Raw genomic sequence first — 17,648 nt, 5'->3', positions numbered from 1 at the left:
GAAAGGCTTGGGCGGGCTGCCTAACACCACCTTCCCTTCCCCGTTACACGCCACCTCCTGACCCAGCAAGTCATCTTTGGTGACATCTTCTTTACTACTCCACTTGAACTTAACTTTAGCCAGTTTTCCGGACGCAAATATGTTATCCTCGATGTCCAATTTTCACCGGGACTGAGTAATCAAAACAATCTCTACAGTGGCACCCTGTCTCAACAGACATCAACCTGCGCCTACCTCTATCTCTACTCCCGCTATTCTAAAGACTTCGGACGAAGAAAGGAATCAGCTTAGTTAAGTGGAGAGGCAATTGTCCACCACATACCAAGCAGAGGCTACGCGAAACAGTTCAACAGACGCGGGGCCTCGCCCTTACCACATCACAGCGTTAAACCCTATTCTTCCCAACCGGAATTACAACCCCCGCGCTCCGCCCCACGAATACCACGACGCTCACTCCCGCTGGACTCGTGCTCGTCCCGCCTACCCGGACACAGTGGGCAGGCGCGGAGCTTGCGCATGCGCCGCAGACCAGCCGCTGGGGTCTCAGGCCGCTGCCATCTGTTGCGTTGTCGCCCGCGCAAGCGGGAAGATCCGGGTCTCGTGGCTCAGTGACGTGGTCAATCGAACCAAAACAAGGGGGAGGAAGCCGGTGGCCAGGAGCAGCAGCGGCGATCCAAGCACCTGCAGCTTTCCGGAAGCTCCAGGCGGTTTTTCTGCCGAGCCTTTGTCTCGACCCCTATCCTGTCCGCCCCGTCGGTTGTTGTATGGGCGGGTGAGTGTCTTCCCCTCCTACGGCCGTTTACCGGCCCACCTTGCCCTCACCCCGGTTTTTCCTGGGGCTCCTCAGGCTCTCGGGGATTGCGGCGGCTGCGGCAGAACGGGGCTGCTCTTTGGGTTCGGCGGTTACCCGGTTGGGCTGTCTGGCGACTGCACGGGGGGGAAGCCTGCTGCTGCCTGGCCTACTTCCTCCGGCGAAGAGCGAGGTAGAGAGCCTGCAATTGGGCTTTCTCTGCAGGAAACCAGAGTCGGGGCTTGGCAGGAAAGTGGACAGTAGCCCGGGGTAGTTCTATTTTTAGGGTAAGACAGTTAACACGGGTGGAGGCTATAATGGAGTAAAAAAGAAGAAACAGTCGTAGCTGGAAGGAGAAACCCACAAATCCTGAAATCCACACTCTGTCATTTACCTCTGTCCGTCAGCTCTTGCCAGGTTTGATGAAGTTGCTAGGATGCGTCCTTTGTGATTGACAAGAAAGGAAAGTTGCCATCCAGAAAGCGAGAGCTTTTTATCTTTTATTATGCTGCGAATTTAGAGAATTCCCTTTTTTTCTATTTGTCGAGCAAGTTGAACTGACAGTAAAGAGGAAGCACCCTTTATTGGAACAGGAAACGTGCGATAAACTGGTTACCAGAGTTCCTGAAGTCCCATGCTACCGTTTAAAGCCAAAGTTTTCCAAACTAGCTGTTTCTATGTGTGTTAGGATTTTAGCCAAGATGACGTTTGTTAGCTGTAGAGAGTCAATAGGATATTTTCAGTTGTCCTACTTTGCAAAATCGAAGATGGGGCCTTAATGCAAAAATGTCTTGGATTTGCGTCAAGTGTGTTGGATGAACCCTAAGCACGTACGTAATACCAGTGTTTATTGAAGAGAGACTTGTTTTTGTATGTTGTCGGAAATCGTTGGCAGCTCTGCCTATAGTAACTTGAGGCCATGTAGACCTACCTTTCAGGTGTTTTAGTCTTGAGACCGTTGGGAAGCATTCTCGCTGCCCAGTTCTGTGGAGGTTGCCCAAAGCTTCTGTCCCTTCTGCCTCAAGTGACAGGCGATGCAGATTCCTCTGTTATAGCCCGTTCTGAGGCCTGCTACGCTTTGCGTCCCTCGAAGGCACTAAGGAAATCTGAAGACCGAACCTCCTTTTTGTCCTAACTTGGTTTTTAAAAAGAACATTTTTTCCCCCAGAGAATTCATTTATTGAGGTGTTTCTTTGGTAAGCGGCAAGAAAGAAAAACAGAAGTATGTGCTAATTGATTGTTCTTTATCAAATCCAGTTCTTATGAATTTAGACTACCCCCTTGAAAGTTTTGTTCTTGTGTGGAACATGTTTCTTCTTTGTGGGCAGTTGAGCTTTTTTTTCTTAATCCCACAGTTGGAGTCCTACCGATTTAGACAAATGAAATTGTATTCTTCAAGTTCTTTTTTTTTTTTTTTTACCTTTTATGCTAATCTATAACTGAATATTTTTGTTTATACAAAATAATTTGTGATAATTGGGGGGAAATGTTGATTAAAGCAGATAAGCAAAAAGGAAGAATATAAATCAATATTCTTGCCATTCAGAGATCACCAAAGTGTTAGCAGCAGTTTATATCCTTCCAGACTTCTTTTTGCATTTATGGATTTTTATACAAAAATGGCATCATACTACATATGCTTTTCTGTAACCTGTTTTTTCAGATATGGACTTTTGGACCTTAACTTTAAGGGAATACTTTTTGCCAATCAATAAAAATTGTGGTTTTAAACAATTTCCTCCCAAATAGCTATGATGATATTGTAATATTTAAGAAATTAATATTCATTGCATGGCAAAGTAAAGCTTCTCTTATTTAACTCTTGGGAAAGCAGACACAGAATAGACTGAATTGACAACATGGAAGTTAAAAAAGTTTTTGCTAATTTTAGTGATTCGATTTAGGTAGAGGTTTAGTTCTATTCCATAGCTACATTATGCTCCCAATGCTGACCAGCTGTCCAGGCCTGCAGCAGTAAGATCCTGAAAGATTTTACTTTATGAATCACACTCAATATGCTACATTAACATTGGGTCTTGGATGTTTGCCTCTATAGGCCAGTGCTTTATGGCTGATGCCAAAAGAGAAGGAAACGTCCCCCTCACCTCAACTTCAAAGAATGAGTACACTACAAAGTATCCTAAATGTGTTCATAACCCATTTGGGTTTCTGTTAATCACAGACTTACCTAAAACCTTTAAATCTCGATTTTCATCCTGTATCTCTTGGGTAATTAGTCCCAGGTGTTTACTATTCATTATGTGACTTAGTTCTTTTTCTTGATTTGCTTTAAATTATAATGTTCAATATATATTCTAGATTTGTCCACTTCTTACCGTCTCTACTGCTACCACCTTTGCCAACTATTACCATCTCTTACGTGGGTATTCCTCTTGAATGTATTGTCTGTTTTAGAGCAATTCTTTCTATGGAAGAATGCTAGTTTTCAGCTTCTTTTTATAGGACAATGCCTTGATTCTCTTACTTCAATAATTCTTGATGTTTGGGCCACATTTTACTTTAGACCTGTAGAATTAATCCTTAGGAGGAATGGGTCCCAGGAATCTGCATTTTCAGCAAGTTCTTTAGGTGATTTTAATGCACATCGGAGTTTAAGAATGTCTTAATATTTGAATGACTTTTCTCTGGGAGATTGCTTCTTTATATTGGTAATGATAGCTACCGTTTTGGAGAACACTGTATGTGTCAGGTACTGAACTAAAAAGTTTTTACATGTTTTTCATTTAACTGTAGAGCAACTCACACGTAGGTATTCCTACTCCCATTGTACAAAGGAAAGAACTGAGACAAAGTAAATGACAGAAAGTTGGACTTGAACCTATCTGTTTTCTTAATCACTATACCCTGTTGCCTCTAAAGTACAATACTTTGGTTTTGGTAGGCCATGGTTTTTGTTAAGGGCAAAGTAGTATTTTCTCTTCATTTCTAATCCTATCCTTAACGAAGTCCATTGTTTTGTTGGTCTTTTTACCTGAAGTTGCATGACTGGGAGATGACCTCAAGAAACAAACTTTTAGGTCTTTTCGCTTTGTTGTATTGAGTGCTCAGTTTACCAGGCTTAAAGTAAATTTGGAGTATTTCCTCCTTCCTGTGCATTACTTTGCATTCCACGCACCAAAAACCCATCTAACACTTTCTGCGTGCTTGTACAGTCATTTGGATTTTTCCCACATTTTCTCTATTGATTTGGGTGTTTTACTATTTGGACTACCGTTGGATCATTCATAAACTGAATAAATTTCTCACTACAAGATCCCTTTCCAAATGAGTAGGAAAAAAATGTTAAATTTGATGCATTGATTTTTTTTTTTTTTGTAGAGGGACTTAACCCAGAGAAATACAGGTTGTCTTTATTTTCTTTCTACAGAGTCTTTAAACCTAACTATTTGTCTATAGAGGTACAGGTCGCATATGACCTTTACCAGAGTTCTATCTTAACCCACCTTGGGCTTATGTAAATAGCTGTGTGTGACATCATTTTACCTTCCATATTTAATTGTCTGTGGCTATCTACTTTTTTCGATTGGGGGGGGTGCCATGAGGTCAGGGATTACCAATGAAGCAATCAGTAGGCTTGTTGATAGAATAAATAAAAGAAGAAAAATCCCAACTTTATTCTGTACTTGTAAAAAACAGTACATTGCTGAAAGGAATTATATATAATAATCTTTTCCCACATAATTAGTAAGACTTCGAACAAAAATCTCAATACAAGACAATAAATTGTGTAAATTGGTGATGACAAATAGCGATATATTTGTATATGGGTTATGAAGATTTTGCAGAAAAGTAAGTGCTCCTGACTCTTTATTACACTGTAATTTATATTAGGATTTTTTAAGATTGTAAAACTTCTTAGGCAATTACTACTACAGGCTTATAAGTAAAAGTATTCTTTTGGTATGTGTTTATATGCATATTCATGTTCTGGCTCACAGAACATGTACTGACCATATGAATGAATGGTTGTTTCTATAGTTGGGCACATATCAGTAGAAACTGCAGTTAGGTAAAGAACAGTTTAAGCACTTTCAAAGCCATTTTGAAAGAAGGCTGAAAATAATTTGATTCTGAAATTAACAATTATCTGCTTGAATATTAATAATGCATTTACTACTTATGTTTAGCTGACACATCTGCGCTCCAAGTCAGATATTGTTATGCCTAATTTACATTGGAGGAAACAGGCTCTGGTTAGTTAGGTAAGTTGCTCAAGGTAAAGCCACTAGTACTGTTGGGATTCAAACCCAATTGTTCCAAAGCTCATGTACTTTATACTACAACAATGTTGACTAGTCTTTTTGTCTTACAGAATCACGAGAGTTATATTAAATAAACCTACTTGTTTTAGCTGATAGAATATGCTGGTAGAACTATCTTCGTGAATTGTTTTGTTCTATTTAAACTTGAATTGGATATGTATTTCTAATAGCATCCCCCCCTTTTAAATACAAGACATCCTTGTAGCAAAGCTGCAAAGGATAGAAATATACAGAGCAAACAACAACAATAAAATATAATCCACTCATTCAGAAGTTATCTCTGTGCTTGTATTTCCTTCTGGTTTTTTTTTTAATTCATCTTTGGTTTAAGTGAGATGTAATACCCACATAAACTTGTATCCTAATTTTTTTGTTTGTTTAACTTAACGAACTTTTTACTGTGGCCTTAGAAACTTTCTAAACTTGATTTTAACATTTAATAAGATTTTGAATAAGCTGATTTAATTTTGGACATGAATGTAGTTTCCTGTTTTTACTGTTATAAATATTGTGATGAACTATGGCTTTAAATAGTTAACCCAAGCTCTGAAGATTAGAACAACCTGTTTAATTAAAAAACAAGTCATATTTAAGACATTTTAATTATTTGAAATGTAGTGATTTTAATTATAATTCAACAAATATATATAGCATACATATACCTGCAATGCCTAGAAAATTTACATTTAGGTTTTTAATAGAGGTTGCCTCTAAGGAGAGTACCTTTAACTTTTGCAGTTTTATTTTATTTTTTTTAACCTTTTGTGTTTGAATTTTAAAACTATAAATTGTGTATTGCTTTTAAAATTAAATTCAAGTCTGTGGAAACGTGTTTATTTTTTTAAATTAAAACCAATTTTTAGGCGCATAGTAGGGTTTATATTTTGTTTACAACATTTTAAACTTCATTTGCTTTTGTTTTGGAGAAAATTACCTTGTTGCTTATTTTCATACTGAATTTTCATTTTTTAAATTTAGGTCAAAGCACAGATTGAGTCTCAGCTCTGTAAAATATGGAATGAAGCTGGGTTTTGTTTGACTGCATTCATTGACAAGTATTACAGGTGCAGTGCTTTTAAAATTTAAGTTAATAACAAAAATACACACGTTTCCAAAGAGTTGAATTTAATTTTAAAAGCAATGCACAATTTATAGTTTTAAATTGAGTTCAAGCTTTGTCCCGAGAGGTTATCACAGAAGTCATTTAGCTGTGACATTTATTTTGGCTAATTACATTGGCACATAATTATATCATATGAATTAATTATAATTAATAATTAACTTGATTGCCAAGTAGGTAAGGGCTACTTTTTATTTCTTCTATATCCTCAGAACTCTTCTAATTAATTAGTCCTCTGAGGACTTGTTAGCAATATCCTTTTCAGGAAAGGAGAAGTGAGAGAAGAAGTGGATTTGAATTCCATCTCTGTTGCCTGACTTAAGGGAAGTCACTGGAACTCGCTGGGCCTCAGTTCCTTCTTCTTTAAATGAACTGCTGCATTCTCAAAGTATTAATAGTACCACTTGTGAAGTTGTGATTTGTTAAATACGAGTAAATGAAGACTTTGCATCCTCTAATCCAGAGGTCCCCAACCTCTTTGGCACCAGGGACCAGTGTTCCAATGAGAATCTACTGTCTGATGATCTGAGGTGGAGCTGAGGCGGTGATGCTACCACAGGGGAGCAGCTGTACATACTGATGAAGCTTTGCTCACTCACCTTTGCTCACTCACCTGTTGCTCACCTCCCGCTGTGCAGCCTAGTTCCTAACAGGCTACAGACTAGTAGTACTGGTTGGTGTGGCCCAGGGTTTGGGGACCCTTGCTCTAATCTATACCTGATTTATAGAGTGATATCTTGCATAGGTCTCCTGGTCACGCTTACCTTGTTTCCTCTATGCATTCCCTTTCTGCCCCATAGAAAATAAACATTTTGTTGTCATTTTTTTCTGGCTTGCTTTAGTCTCTTCCTCTTGAATAGTATGCTCTCTAAAAGAGTGGCACAGTATTAAGCTTTTTGTTATTCTGTAAAAATATAAGAATTTCAGAGGTGGTTTTTATTATATTTTAATCTTATAAATAGCTACCTAGATGGAATAATATAGGATTACCTTAATATATCAGTCTAGGGGATATTATAAGGAATTTGTAAGTATAATTGCTTGGCTATTAATTTGAATTTTTTAAAATGTCATGATAGAATTCAGGGAGCCTTAACTCTTAAGCACAGAGAATTTTGATATTTGGGGTAGATAATGGGGTTTATTTCAACATTAAAAAATTTTAAATGTCTTTAACTTCCCCCAGGTGTTGCTTTAGTACAGTTTTTAACAATTAATAGTTGATTGATTTGAGTTTGAGTCTGCATCCTTTCCTTGCCCACTTCCCATCAGAGATGCAAATGTAGTTTGAGAGAAAAGTATGCCATTAGTAAAAAGTAATAGAAAGTCAACAGTTACTTAATTTTTGTACTGCTCTAAAGTTGTCTTTATAGGGGTGAAACAGATGTAGCTAGCATGGTTGGTCATATCCGACAGATGTGGAATGAGTCCTAGTCAGGAATTTACATTGTGACTTCCTGTCCAAGGTCTGTCTCATACCAGATGTGTCATCATGGTCAAATTGCTAGCTTATCCGAACCTATTTTTCTCATTTTAAATTGATTTTGTCAGAAGAGTGGTTGTTAGGATGTGAAAGTAGTAAGTTAATAATAAACTATGATTCACTTATACATATCTTTGAGATCTGTTTCTGATAAAAGAGTAAAGCAAATTAATATGTTGCAAAGAAGTTTTGTATGTGAGATGTTGGGTCATCTGATAAAAGTAATCCCAATAACTTATTATAGTACATTGGTATAGAGTATAATATCATAGTAATACTGGAATTAATAGACAAATATTTTGTTCTCTCTGTTAAAATGAAAGGTAGCCAGAGTTTTAGGATATCTCTCTTCATTTGATCAGTTTTCTAATTGGCTACTGTGTAAAAACTTGAGGTCAGAAAGCTATTTCTAGAAAAATAGAAGGTAATTACCTCTGTGATATATTGGAAATTTGGTTAAAAATAGCAAACTCAAATATAGGCTCCCTGAATGTCCTAGGGCCAGTTCCAGCAGTTTCTGGCATACGATTCACTTCCTTGGTTTTATAACTTTGGAGCTCTAATTGATAGAATTGATTCTTTATAGATAAATGCTTCTTCTGAGTTCCCCATTTCATTGTGTTTTATATAAACGAATTGCGTACATTCTAAATTGTTACTTGTATTTTACTCTCTTGTTGTGGGTTTTTATTTTTTATTTTTTAAATGGAAAGATTTTTGATGTTGCTCTAGATCACTGTAAAGATTTGGCTGGGTATTTGAAAAGGTGATTTCATTCATCATAAATCACCTTCTTAAAATCACAATAGAAAAATAGTTTTCATCCTTTGACCTTGAATCAGCTGTGGTTATCTCTGCTTTCCCTAGAAGAGCCCTGTGTTTGCATTGAGGGGAAAGTGGAGGGATTTTTGTTTTGTGTTTTTCTATAAAAATGTAGTAAGAAAAACAAGTATGTTTGAAATTTTTAGAACTAAAAGGTAGAATAGTATAATGAATCCCTGTATACCTACCAACTGGCTTCAACAGTTATTCAATGCATGGCTGTTTTGTCTGTACCTCCCCTCTTTGCAGGATTATTGTCAGCTAGATCTCAGGCATTATATTTCTTTAATTGAAAATAGTGGATTCTCTCAGAGATAAGGACTTTTTAGATGTGATAATTGACATTGTAGTTCTGTTAAAAAAATTAGTAATTGCTAAATGTCATTTAATCCAGTCAATGTTCAAAGTTCCTGGTTTTTCCATAAATGTCCTTTTCCCTAGTTTGTTTGAATCAGGATTCAAACAAGGTCTATATAGGGCATTTGATTAATATCTCTTAAATCTCTGAAACTGTAACCATATCCCTGCTATCTCTTAAAGTTTTATTTATATACTTTTTGCCATTTATTTATTGAAAAATCTGAGTTAGTTTTCCTGGATTTAGCTGCTGCATCCAATTTTTTTTTCCTGATTATAAGAGTTGATATATGATAATTATATAATATTTGAAAAATGCACAAAGTAAAAAGTAAAATTATGTCACTGAGGGATAACTGATGTTAAAGTTTTGGTATGTTTTCTTTCAGCTTTTCCTAGTGTGTGTTTTACTTTGCTTTTTAAACTTATGTGCATGCACTATGCTTATTTTTATATCCTACTTCGTGTACTTTAACATTGTGTTGTGATCATTTTCCCATGTCATGAAGGAAAATGAAACATTTGGCTGCATAATACTTCATACTTTGTATCATAATTTAAACATTTGTTTTCAGCCAGATATTTAGATTGTTCTGATTTTTCACTATTACAAAGCTATGATAACCATCTTTGTACATCTTAGTTTTTTTTTTTTAAATAGAATCTTAGAAGTGGAATTATTCAGAAGGCATGAACATTTTTTAACTTATGGATTCATATTGCCATAAAAGTTATAGTTTGTAATCTCAAATGCAGTCTATTTAAGAATCTGCATATGCTCTGTTGTTAAGATGTCTTTGCTCTCTATATTAGTGGAATGTGCTTTATTCCCTAATTCTTTTGATTAAAAAATTTTTTTTCTATGTAAACAGTCTTATATTGTAAATTTGTTCATGTTTTCCATTGTTTGTTATCTTTAGAAAGTTCTTCCACGAAGGTCAAGTAAATATTCACCTAAATTGTCTTCTAGAATTGCTGATGGGTCTTCCTTCTTAATTGCTAGCAGGTTTTCCTAGGACCATTTATTGAACTATTGATTCCTTCCTCATTTATTTGTGACTCAAGTTTTGATATGCAAATATACATAAATGCATTTTATGGTTGGCATGTTCAGAAAATTCTAGAAAGAAAAGTTGATTTCTCATGTATTAGGTTGTAATATTATATCTTATTCCTCTCTTCTCTCTACCTTTTTTCTGCTTGCCATTCTAGCTATAGTATGCATCCAGATGTCTTTTCTTGATTCTGAGTGTGTTGGGACCACTTTGGAGCCAGGGCAACAGGGGCCAGAGACTCCAAATAATAAAATATAAAGGGGTTGAATGCTTGCGCAGAAGGACAAATGCTTAGCTCTGCCTCAAATCAAAAGTAATTTATAAACCTCTTGGTAGAGTTACAGGGAGGGTGATCCCAAAAATTTCTGGAGAACACTGGATGATTGTGGATATATAGTACATTACCCAGTATTACTAACAAGTAAAATATCAGTAATTATTTCTTTTTATCATTTATAAGGACTTTCCTAGGATCACCTAGAAGTAGCGTTAGTCTAACTTTGTCTCCTCTGGTCTTTGATCTTTGTAGGTTTTCCCTGTTTTTGATGTCCATGGCAGTTTTGAGGAGTATTGGTTAGATATTTTGTAGAATTCCCCTCTATTTGGGTTTGATTATTTTTCTCATGTTTTGACTTAGTGTCTTGTTATTGGGAAGAACACCACAGAAGTGAAGTGCCTTTCTCATCACATCATATCAAGAGGTATATGGTATCAACATGACTTATCACTAATGTTTACCTCGATCTTTTGGTTAAGGTAGTGTTTGCTAGATTTCTCTACTATAAAGTTACCTTGTCTGTGAATGCCTTTAAGACCTAGAGATTTCACTTTTTGTAATCTGTCTTACAGAAATATGGGCACAAAGACGTTTGTTGCAACATTATGTTAACAAAAAAACAGAAAGACCATAAGTAATCTCTGTTAAAGGAATGTTAAAATTGTATGTTTATGTTTTGGAGTAGTATGTAGCCATTAAAAACAATGAAGTAGAGCTCTGTGTATTGAAAGGTCTCTAAGGCTTTTGTGTTACAGAACGTGTATAAGTTGCAGAACATGAATAAGATGATAAAACCCATTGAAATGATATATGTGTCTATATATTTATAAGGGTGTAAATACATATAAAAAGACCTAGAAGTAGTCACACTGAACTGTAGACTGTAGTATCTCTGGGAAAAGAGGGGAGAATTGGGGAGAGAAATGAGAAAGTTGACATTTTCCATTTAACTCCGTGTACTTCTGGGAATACCACTAATACCAAATGATCTGATAACTTTGCTGTTTCACTATTTCCTACCGAGAGTGTTTTGCCTAATTAAGAATCATGTTTGAGAAGTTTATTTTCCAAGGAATCAACCCTACATATAAGCATGTAGTTTCATGGCATAATTCTAGAAAATATACTGTAGTGAAACTACGGTCTCTATTTTTTCACCTTTTCCAAAGTTATAAGCAGGCAATTAAATGACTCCTGAAAGGTGAATTAAACCCACCCGTTATGAGCAGGACTGTTTAAAGTTCTAGCAGCAGACAAGAAATTGGTTACCAGTACTGGAAAATTCGTTCAGCACATGCAGAAAGAGGATGACGCAGCTGACTTATCACACAGCTGAACTCTACCAGGAAAGGTTTGTTAGTTGTAGTGGATGGAGGAAATGACCTGGATCTGAGGGCTGTGGGGAATTTTATTTGCCCTCCCAACGTACAGACTGCTATTTCACTGCTTTTCTATGGTAAGAGTTGTTTAGGAGTGGATGGTTTGAGAGCTTTAGATGTGTGCCCTTGTTTTGTCCTTTATGCTGCATAAAAAGCCACCAATAACCTGTTGCTTAATTTAGGCATAGAGTCAGATTGCTCTTACAAATATTAATTATAATAGGAAAATACTGATTTATAAATTCAATAAAGAAAAATTTCAAAATATAAAAAAGTAAATTTGTGTAGGAACTCCTCAGTACCTATCACCGAACTTCAATAATTATCAACTGATGGCTAGTTTTATTTAATCTATTTCATCATACCTATATTTACTCCTCTCCCTCCTCCTCTGGATTATTTTGAATTTTTTCAGTACATTATTCATATTTTTATAACAGGCTTTTTGCAGCCAGTCTCAGTAAAATTGTTTGTTTCCAAAGTCAAGCCCATGTCTTTGGTATTATTTAACATTGTTCTCACATTAGGGATATGTGTTGGGGTGGTGAACAACTCCTCTGAAACATGAAAGGCAAAAGTATTGTTTTAAATTACTCTTTGTAAAATGACTCTTCTAGGCTGATTCTGATTTAGTAACCCTGGTCTGTCTTGCCCTGGATAGAACAGCTTCTTAATGTCTCTGGACACCAAGGGATTTAAATGTGAGGTAGGATTGCTTATGTTTTTTGCTCTAGTGCCAGTGTGCATTGACATTTGTTCTGAGGTCCTAGCCAAAAGAGAACTGCTTCCATTCTATTTAAAAAAAAAACAAGTAATTTTAAGTGGAAACTGTTAACTGAATAGTACTTAAAACAGCTCAAGTTTACATGAAGAAAGTTCCATAGAAGCATAACACTGTTGAGGAATGTCCTATTTATAAATACATTTTCTCTTTTTTTCCTGGAGGCTAATTAAAACTGATATATATAATACTTTAAAATTCAAGTTGATTTACATGTTCCTGGCATATATAAATACAACGAATATAAACATTGACAAAATTCAGTAAATATTCATTTCTGTGGCTTAGGTAGTGAAGGAAGTGTTTGCAGAGTAGTGACTAAAACAGGTTCCTGCCCTTAAGAAGCTGTGGTATTTTTTAGTGTGGGGGTGGTGGTGGTGGTGGTGATGGTAGTGGTAGAATCTAATTTCTTTAATCAAATGGATGAAAAAGATTTAAAAATAGCTGTGTTTTACAATTTTTATGGGTGATAAACACAAATCTCCCTTTCTTTATAAAAGTCAGTTTGCTAGTACAGTAAGTCCTCAGTTAATGCTACTGAAAGGTTCTTGGAAACTGTGACTTTAAATGAAATGACATGCAAAAAAATCAGTTTTAACACAGACTAATTGGTATAAATAACATTTAAGTTCCTGTGGCATATTTCTGGTCACAGAAACACCAAACTTCTAAGTAAAGACCCAAAACATTTCTAATATTAAACATTGAAATAAATGTGAGCTATACAGACACTTAAGGTTAATTTTAAAAGATTAATGAAGACGATAATTATTTTCTCACCCACTTATTCTAGTTCAGAGTTGAAGGTGGCTGGATTTTCTCCTGGCAGATTAGAGTATAAGGCGGGAACCTACCCTGGACAAAACACCTGTCCATCTCAGGGTGCCCCCGGCCCCCCCACACACACACACTCACACACACTCATTCAGACTGAGACAGTTGAGACATGCCATTTCACATGCACACCTTTGGGATGTGGGAGGAAACTGAGTACTTAGAGAACACTTATGCAGACATGAGGAAAATGTGCAGACCCCACATAGACAGTGGCCCCTGCCGTGAATCAGTTTTTTTTTTTTTTCCTCAGCATTACAACGAAACAGCTTTATTGGAGGACCTGCTGTACTTCTCTTAGCATTTATGTGTTTTAAGAGGCTAAGAACTGGATAGGGATTAGGCATTTTGGTATTTGAATTTAATTTTTAAACAGTTTAGTAAAATATCTTCTAATTTCATCCGACATTTTATTGTTCCTGGGGAGGCATGAAATAGGGAGGAAGGAAGGACCAGAATTTGTAAGTGGATATTTGCTTATATCCACACAAGCACAGTTTGAACCTTTTTTCCCCCTTATGGACGATTTGAAAAGACAGTTGAAAACAGGCTTTCAAAGGTGAACTTTATGTATAAGAGTGGATTATATTTATTTTCAGGGTTTTTTGTATTGGATATGTATAATTCTAACATGAAGGCTAATCAATTTTCAAAAATGGTATGGGCACAGAGTGGCCTCAAATAACACTATGAAGTAGTCATTTTATATTGGTATTTCCTACTCCTGGAAAGGTAGGCTTTTCATCTTAGGTTGCCTGTGGGTCAACTTCATCTAACCCCCACCTCCCCTTATCTCAGGCAAACAGATCTTAGAAGATATTAGATGAGTAGGTTTGTTCAGACTGTTCTGCACTTTGATTTCATCTCAGTATAACTTGATATTTCTCCAAATCATTACATAGAAATATGCCTCATTCTTTCAACAACTGTATAGGATGTACTGATACTATATTTAATTACTTTGTATTATAAAATTGCTCCTGTAGAAAATGTTACAGTGCGCATCTTTACACACACAATTATTTTGCATGCTTGTTTGGATATGTATATCCAAATTAACTAGATAAATTAATTTTCACCAGTCCTCTGATAGATGAAAGTGATATTTTGATTTGCATTTCTTCTATTTTGTGCTTGTTTATTGGCTCTGTATTTTCCTATGAACATGATCTTTGCTCATTTTTCTATTAGGTTGCCATTTTCATGTTGATTTTTAGAGTTCTTCGTAAATTAAGGAAATTAACCCTGCAAGAGTTTTTCCAAGTTTATATTCTGGCTTTATTTTATGATATATTTTTGGTTTTATAGAAACTTATTATTTTTGGCTGTCAAAATTATTGATTCTTTTTATCATTTCTTGGATTTATTCTTTCTACATGTATTCTATTATCTTGTTATACATTGAGACTTTTTTAAGTTAAATTTTTTCTGTATTTTAAAAGTCTTAATACATGAGTACATATTCATTATAAAAAATGTTTTAAAATTGACCAAATTAAAGTCTGTCTCCAAGATTATATTCTCTTCCTCAGAGCTAACCACTTACTCAATTTGATGAATATTCTTCTAGTCCTTTATGTGTATATAATCCTTTAATTTTTAACAAAATAATAGACAGTTATCTTGACATTTATTAAATAGTCTGTGGTTTACAATGGCACCTTTATCATGTTCTAAATTCCAGTAAAATCATAGGTCAGTTTGTAGACATTATTCAAATTAATTGCTATAGTTGATTATTTCTATGTTTGGCCTCATTTAATAAAAGTTAAATCACTCATGTGTTTAGAATTGGTTTTGGTGTAAGGATGAGGGTAGGGAGCCAACACCATTTTTGGAATAGTTTGTCTTCCCTTAAGTGATTTGATATGTTGTTATCAAGCCTATATATTTTTATAACGACACCATTATCACTGACCTATCGAAAGAACATTTTGACTAGGCTCCCTATATAGACTCTAGCTTCTCTTCCTATCAGTTTTCCATAGTGTAGTCAAAGTGATCTTTTCAAAACACACCAGCATAAAACCCTTTATGAGTTTCACATTGCTCTTTGGATGAAGAGCTAATCTTAAGCATGGCCTAGAAGACCCTGCATGGCAGGCCCCTTGACCAATCTGGTCTCATTTCAGACCACTCTTCTTGTTGTCTGGATTCCAGCACACTGGCTTTTTTAGTTCCACCATTACTCCATACTTCTTCTCATTACAGGGTCTTTACACTATTCTCTTTGTGTCTAGAATGCCCTCCAGCATCCAATCCCCACACCTTATACTCCATCTTTCCCTATTGTATTCCAGTGCGTCCTTCCATTTTCAACTCTGAGTTAATTTGGTTAAAATCTTCTCTAACTCCCTAGGTAGGTTTAGAACCTATATACGCTTTCTAGGCACCATTTACCTTTAAAAAAATTTAACAGCTTTACTGAGCGATAAATCATATAGTGCACCATTTAAAGTGTACACTGCAATACTGCAATAGCTTTTAGTATATTCATGGAGTTGTGTAACCATCACCATAATCAATTATAGAACATTTTCTTCACCCCAAAAGAAAGCCTATACCAGTTAGTAGTCACTCCCTATTTCTCCCCAAGACTCCCAGTGCTGGACAACTAGAGTGATTTTTTTTTTTTAATGTTGCCATTTTAACCATTTTTTAAAGTATACAATTATTGGGACTATATCAAAAAATCTGCACGGCAAAAGAAACCATCAATAGGACAGAAGAGGCAACTATCCAACTAGAAGAAGATATTTGCAAACAACGCCTCCGATAGGGGCCCAATGTTCAAAATATATGAAGAACTCATACAACGCAACAATAAAAAACCAAACAATCCAATTAAAAACATGGGCAGGGGACCTGGACAGACACTTCTCCCAAGTAGACATACAAATGGCCAACAGATATACAAAAAGATACTTAGCTTCACTAGCTATTAGGGAAATGCAAATCAAAACCACCTGATACCACCTCACACCTATTAGAATGGCTATCATCAACAGGACAAGTAATAAGTATTAGTGGGGTTGTGGGAGAGAAGGAACCCTAATACATTGCTGGTGGGAATGTAAATTGTTGCAGCTACTATGGAAAACGGTATGGAGGTTCCTCAAAAAACTAAGAATAAAATTACCATATGACCCAGCAATCCTTCTTCAGGGTATTTACCCAAAAAACTTGAAAACATTTATCCGCAAAGATATATGCACCTAGATGTTCACAGCAGCAATATTCACGGCCACGACATGGAAACAACTGAAATGCCCTTCAGTTGTTTAAATTGGATAATTGGATAAAGAAAATGAGGTACATACATACAATGAGATATTACTCAGCCATAAGAAAAGATGGAATATTGCCATTTGGGACAATAGATGGATCTTGAGATTATCATGCTAAGTGAAATAAGTCAAAAAAAGTTGAGAACTAGATGATTTCACTCATATGTGGCATGTAAAACTGAAAGCAGCAAACATGACAAACACTCATAGACATGAACAGTGGATTAGTGGTTACCAGAGTGAAGTTGGGGAGGGGAGAAGTAGTAGGGGTAAAGGTGATCAAATTTTAGATGACGGAAGGAAATTTAACTTTGGGTGAACACGATGTAATATATGTATGATGTATTATTGAATTGTACACTTGAAACCTATTTGATTTTATTAACCAGTGTCACCCCAATAATGTTGATAAAAAAGAAGAACCTCAGGAATGAAACTTGGGGGAGGGGAAGTATACAATTCAGTGGCATTGGTTACACTTACATTGTTGTGCAACTGTCACCACTGTATTTCCAAAACTTTTATCACGCCGAAAAGAAACTGTACTTACTATGCAATAACTCCCCATTTCCCTCTCCCCCAGCACCTGGCAACCACCATTCTACTTTCTGTCTATATGAATTTTCCTATTGGAGATATTTCATGTAAGTGGAATCATACAATATTTGTCCTTTGTGTCTGACTTATTTTACTTAGCATAATATTTTCAAGGTTCATTCATGTATCAACTTCATTCCTTTTTATGGCTGAATAATATGTGTATACTACATTTCGTTTGTCCATTCGTCAGTTGATGGACATATGGGTTGTTTCTACCTTTTAACAGATAAGTATCTGTTGAGTCTCAATTTTCAAATTTTGGGGGTATATGCCTAGAAGTGGAATTACTGGGTTATTGATATTATCTGTTTAACTTTTTGAGGAACCATCAAACTTTTCTAGAGAGAGTACACCATTTTACAATCCCATCAGCAATAAAGGAGGGTTCTAATTTCTCCACATATTTCCATTTTTTTGATTATAGTCATCCTAATAGGAGTGAAATTGTATCGTGATTTTGATTCGTATTTCTCTAATGATTAATAACATTGAACATTTTTTTTCATCTACTTATTGTGTATCTTTGGAGAAATGTCTGTTTAGGACTTTTGCCCATTTTTAAATTAGGCGGTTTTTGTAA

General features: G+C 35.7%; 1 protein-coding gene across 2 annotated transcripts in view; it reads left to right on the top strand.

The window, feature by feature from the left end:
- Positions 1–504: 504 nt before the first annotated feature.
- Positions 505–17,648, top strand: part of SMIM14 (small integral membrane protein 14) — a 66,033-nt gene continuing 48,889 nt past the window's right edge. Inside the window, exons 1-2 of one of the 2 annotated variants that reach the window (XM_023532168.1) lie at positions 505–772; positions 17,052–17,112. In XM_023532168.1, the coding sequence (XP_023387936.1) occupies positions 17,085–17,112 (28 nt within the window). In that variant the 5' untranslated portion in view covers positions 505–772; positions 17,052–17,084. The remainder of the gene's footprint in view (positions 773–17,051; positions 17,113–17,648) is intronic. The other variant, XM_011362746.2, reaches the window with a different exon arrangement.

The sequence above is a fragment of the Pteropus vampyrus genome, unplaced genomic scaffold, assembly GCF_000151845.1.
Source record: "Pteropus vampyrus isolate Shadow unplaced genomic scaffold, Pvam_2.0 Scaffold79, whole genome shotgun sequence".
Lineage (NCBI taxonomy): Eukaryota > Metazoa > Chordata > Mammalia > Chiroptera > Pteropodidae > Pteropus > Pteropus vampyrus.
This window is presented reverse-complemented; position numbering and strand designations above follow the sequence as displayed.